The sequence below is a fragment of the Pezoporus wallicus genome, unplaced genomic scaffold, assembly GCF_028554395.1.
Source record: "Pezoporus wallicus isolate ANWC-B61680 ecotype Strahan unplaced genomic scaffold, APGP_CSIRO_Pwel_v1 contig_8333, whole genome shotgun sequence".
Lineage (NCBI taxonomy): Eukaryota > Metazoa > Chordata > Aves > Psittaciformes > Psittacidae > Pezoporus > Pezoporus wallicus.
This window is the reverse complement of record NW_026637037.1, coordinates 1-5,363: the sequence shown is the minus strand read 5'-3', so window position 1 is coordinate 5,363 and position 5,363 is coordinate 1. Positions and strand designations below refer to the sequence as shown.

At 44.6% G+C, this 5,363-nt stretch overlaps 1 protein-coding gene across 1 annotated transcript; it reads right to left on the bottom strand.

Annotated features, from left to right (window-relative positions):
- Positions 1–4,379: 4,379 nt before the first annotated feature.
- Positions 4,380–5,360, bottom strand: LOC130595728 (G-protein coupled receptor 35-like; the record flags this gene model as incomplete). Its single annotated transcript, XM_057402717.1, has 1 exon — positions 4,380–5,360. A coding segment is annotated over one exon (813 nt), but the record flags the coding sequence as incomplete, so codon positions are not given.
- Between the last annotated feature and the right edge of the window lie 3 nt (positions 5,361–5,363).

The following is a 5,363-nucleotide window of genomic DNA, read 5'->3' as shown; positions in this document are numbered from 1 at the left end:
GGGCAGCTGTGTCTCCCATCAGCCTGGTGAGGCTTCAAGGGAGGGACAAATCATGTTACCAGGCACAAAAGAGGTGGCTGTGATCATCAGGTTCACCAGGATACGTCAGAGCAACTCAACACCAGCTACCAGTAGGCAAAGCTACGATGAAGTGTTACCTGCAGAGACCTTGCGTGTCTCCTGGTGTGGCTCTTGGGTCTCTGTATGATTCCTAGACACCACTGGGTCAGGATAGTCATGCTTTGCTTTTCTCCACCTCAGCTCCGTACCAGCTGCCCTCTAGGCTCTTGCAGCTGCTGATGGTCCCCTTCCATCCAGTTGCAGGTTTTATCACCTCTGCCTTGGACCAATGATGCGCATTGGTCCAATCTCTAAGATTTAACTCTGTTTTGTACAGTCATTTTTCCTTCCCTTGTAAGCTCTGCCTGATGTTCTGCTTGAGGTTGTTTCTCAGTCAAAGAAAGCCCTTCTCGTGAGGTTTTCCTCTGCTCCTGGTATGGTTTGCTAATAGGTTTGATGGGCTTCCTGCCTCCTTTTTCTGTGAGGGAAGACCTTGGCCTAGTCTGCCTTGCAGGGCTCTCTGTATTATAGCCTCTCCATATTCCCATAGCATCAGCACAGTGAAGTTATGCCTCATGCCAGCGCCTCCTTCCCTGCTTAGAAGGGCCAAAAATACTGAATCTGATGGCTGCTCACATGGAAGCAAGAATCTGGATTACTTTCCTTGCATGTTATTTTTGCTTTTTTTTGTGTCTCCCCTGCTTCCCACAGCCTAAATTTGTGCTGCAGCATCAATTTCCTCATTTAAAGTCTAAGCCTTTGTCATCATCTTTTCCTTTTCAGGGACAGAGAGATTCTATCTTGCTGGAACATCATCAGAATGCAGTGGTCCAACTCTGCTTGTTGGAGCTCTGATGGACTGTGGCTGCTGCCTCCTACTGTTGTGAGCCAGGCTTCTGTGCAAGGAAATCAGAAAGATGTGTGGATAGCAGTGTTACCTATTCCAGTGCTGTGTGGATAGCAGTGTTAACTATTCCAGTGCTGTGTGATGGCCGCTAGTTTGTTGCGGGCCAGGTTCCATGGCTTGTTGTGGCAAAGGCTCACTTACTGGGAGCGTTCATGGAGCTGAGGTTTTGTTCTGACTGAAAACAGGGGTCGGAAACCCACCATTAACATAATTCTAACTTGACATGTAAAGCAGATGCTAATGTTTGTCCCAGGTAGTATCTGCCTCTTCAGGTAATCAGAAAGTTCCTTGCTCATCTTAGGGTTGCACTGGAAGCACCCTGTTGTAAGGCAGCTTTTATATCATGTTAGCTAAGTCTCTTTTCACAATCTCTGGTATAAGTTCAGCATTAATAATAGAGGACTCTGAGGTATAATGGTGGTGAATGAATATTTATTTATAGATCTAATACTATGAAATAGCTTCATTATCACTTGCAAAAAAAATGCTTCTTTTTCTGTTTTCCTGACAGTCAGTGCAAACAACAAAAACTGTTCCTTCATGATGACTGGGATTGTGAAGTCAGCAATTTCTATTTTACAATGAGGAAAAGAAACACCTGATTTTTTTTTTTTTTTTTAGAACATGAACTGTGGAGGCCTCAGTTTGCTTCCTACAAGAGAAAACCCCTCACTTCATACAACTCTGTATGCGGCAAGCTTGGCTATGTGTAGGAATGCCAGCTATAAATGCTTTAGCACATTTGTACTGGTTTTGGCATCAACAGGAGTAAGCGGGCAGGTGTGTGGTGCTTAGCTGCGGGCCGGGGTGCAGCCATGGAAGCTGTTTAGTTTCTTTAATAGAGCGCCTTGTCTGTGATCCTTCCTGGATTTGAAAACTCTGTGCTTGGGGAAGAAATTGCTCTGAAATTCTTTGGTTATAAAGCAGTAGCAAATGGGATCTCCACAGCAGCTTTTATTTGCCATCCTGCGAGGCCTATCCATGAGGCCACAGGACCAAAAGCGCTGCTGTTTTGTATTTCAGAGTAGGCAACTTCATTGGAGCTCACTGGAAATTGGGCAAGGTGCCCCATGGCAACAGGCAGAAAGCATGAACATGGCAGGGTCTGGAGAACAAGTATGTAGTTTGCTTTCTGGGTTAACAGTAGGGTAACAGGTTGATATGGCTCAGCCTTCATCTCTCTTCGAAGTAATTAACATTTTCATAATAATCTGTTTGGAACAGGCACTCATTATAACCAATGAGATGCAGAAGCCCGACTGGGATCCTACAGGAAAGACTGTTTTTGAAGGCCCTCTGAGCTATTTCTGAATACAGAAGATGTCTTCCTTGCTGAACACCTCTTGCCTGGACACGTAAGTGATGCCTGTCATGGGCATTGACAGCACACCATAAAGGAGAATGGGCTAACAGGAACCCTAAGCCCCTTTCTCTCTAAGGATAGTCAATAGCAGTGTATTTGCTGACAGCTACAAGGGTGACAACGCTCGCGCATCTCCTTAAGCACCAGATGATTCTTCAGTTCAGGCACAATTTGTGTCTGGTTTCTTTTGCTCTCTTTGAAAAGAGACTTTAAAAGGCAGAATGAGGGCCAAGCAGTGTGTGATGTGATTAAGTTGGTCACATGTGCTCCGCTTGCAGTGAAAGACCATCAATGTCAGAGCATTAAATAATACATCAAAGAAAATTGGTACATAAATGATCAACTGACTGACCTGAACGGTTTCATCCATTTTTTATGCTGAGTTTCCATCACGCAGGGACCTGTGCCAAGGTATTGGCACAAAAAGTTGGATCTAATCTTTGGATGAGGAGAATTTTCTGTGATGGGAGTAATTGTTTCATATGTTGTTTGGCTGGTGTCTAGACAGCGGTTTCAGCATGTGGTCTGCAGTCACTAGAAGGTGACAGAACACTTTTAGGGAAACTATTTGTAAGTTGTCACCAAGAAAGTTAGTTGTCTGTAGGTTTAAATGAGCAGAATATGGATTTGCATTCCCTGGAGGAAGGTTTAGGTATTTACAAGACAGAAGACGCTCAGAGTCAAGGGCCATGAAGCCAAAGGCGATACAGCTATCACATGCATTTCAACAACTCTATAATGTTTCCCATGCTGACTCTATGGGGCACTTCCTTCTAGTGGGCCAAGATTTCCATTTGTGGTTTAAGTGTTTTGAGCTGCTCTGTTGTCACTTCCCTGTGGGGTGGGAGGGTACGCAGTGCATAGTCAGCAAGGGCAGGTTTGTAGAGATTTGTAGAGGAGATTTGTAGCTGGAAAGCCAGACATTTACGTTGATGCATGGTCCAGGACCCAGCTAGGAAAGCTTAAGGTTCTCTGTATAATCATAGAATGGTTTGGGTTGGAAGGGATCTTAAAGATCATCTATTTCCAACCTTCCTGCCATGAGCAGGGACACCTTCAGGGTTAAATGTCTCAAAATGAAGTGTGGGAAAGCTGTTGGACCCCTGCTGTCCGCTCTCCAAGCAGCTGAAAGAGAAAAAGCACGAAATCCAAAGCAATGCTTCATCACACATGGCAGTGCCAAGAAGCCCTCAGCTGTGGGTCTGAGCTATCTGTGCAGAAGGGCCTCGCACACCTCACTCTCATCAAACCTCCCCTGAAAACTGTGTATGGATTGTAAGGCAGGGATCATGGCTGCATCTGCTTCATGTTGCTCGCTGCTATTTTCTGGGCATCGACATTCATGCAGCATGAGGCTGTGGCAACTTGAGCAGATGCGATCCCTTCTCACCAGTCAGGATACCTACTGAGGAGTTGATCCCACTGAAGTACAGCAAACCTGTCACCAGGACTTACAGCAGTTGCTTGGGTGAGATAACTTCACAGATTTATATCTGATAGGCACAATGCAAAAGTTCTGTTCTGGGGTCTACAGTGCTTTGTGGGGCTCTGTTTTTCCATGCAGTAATGGCTTTATTTATACCCGCAATGATTTTAGTCTCACAAATGCCAGGGTGTTTGCCACAAGCTGATACAAGTGTTAAAGGGCAGGAATGGGGCAATAGTCTCAGGCCACCGTCTTTACTCCATACACAGCAATAGCTGTGTCCTGGTGATAGCTGCAAGCTTTGAAATCATACAGGCTGTCAGGGAACTACCGGTGTATGGTTTGGTGTGAGCAGCACAGATGTATTAGGTTCAGCATTGTAGTACATGGGTTTTTTTTTTCTTGGTTTTAAGTGACCATCTGTATAACAGTACCAGAAGTGGATTTGTGTATTGCTGTATGGGTGCTGTTTCCTATGTTTAATTGCGTGTTATGTACAGATAAGTGCATGGTGGAAACAGTGGCCTTGTCATCTATTCTCCATCCCATATGCTCTCCCTCTTGAAGCTGCAATACAGTGGTCTAAGACTATGGTCAAGGCTGGAGTCAAGTCACTGAGGACAGAAGGACAAAATTCAAGTTAATATCAGACCCCTTGGAAGGGATTGCCCCTTTTTGCAGCTATGCCTGTAGCTACAATGATTGCAAATACTGTAGATGGTCCTATTCCCTCTGCCTCAAAACTTCAGCAGCCCTGTGGCTCTTAATACCTGTAGTGTGCTACACCTTGTTTATGTCATGACTTGATATGTGGGTGACTGGGATTCTTGGCTTTGGTTCACCTTGCACCTCATCGATAGGCAAGTGGGGAACAGAGAAGGAAATTCTTGGAATTCCTTAGCTGCAAAGTAATAACAAAACGCATCCAAACAGCAGTTAGAGTTTGCTAAGCATGCACAGATGTGAACACAGGCACTAACTTCTGAGAGCAGAGAACAAGCTCCAGCGACATCCACTGCAAACCGCGAGAGCAGGGCAATGTAGAAGGGTGCAAAACATACAGTGAACACGCACAGATTCAGAGAAATAATGTGGATTGCTTTCTGGATTAATTTTGTCTCATGAGGACTCGTGACCATCTTCTTCTTGAGACATCTGATGACTTGTACTGAACAAAAAGTCACAATCACTAAGGGGATAAAATAGCCAAAGATGACAGACACTAACAATGTATAACTAGGTTGAGTAGATTGTTTCCGAAAGCAGAATTTTTCCTTTTTGTTATGAAATTGTGGACACAAGTAGGAATAAATCATTAGTATTATCCAAAGAGCCCCACAGATGGATGCTGATTTCAGTGGGGATCGAAGAATCTTTGCTTTTAGAGGGAACTTGATTGCAATGTATCGATCGATCGCTATCAGGGTGATGATCAGGATGCTCATAGGCATGTTTGTAAAGTAGATCGTTTGTATGGTGAAACACAGGTTGTCTATGGGATGCTCATATGTGGTAAAATATATCAAGAAAGGCAGGGCAAACAGCAGGAAACTGTCTGCGACTATGAGGTTGATGATGTACACCCTGGTCTTGGTCCACCTCTTGAG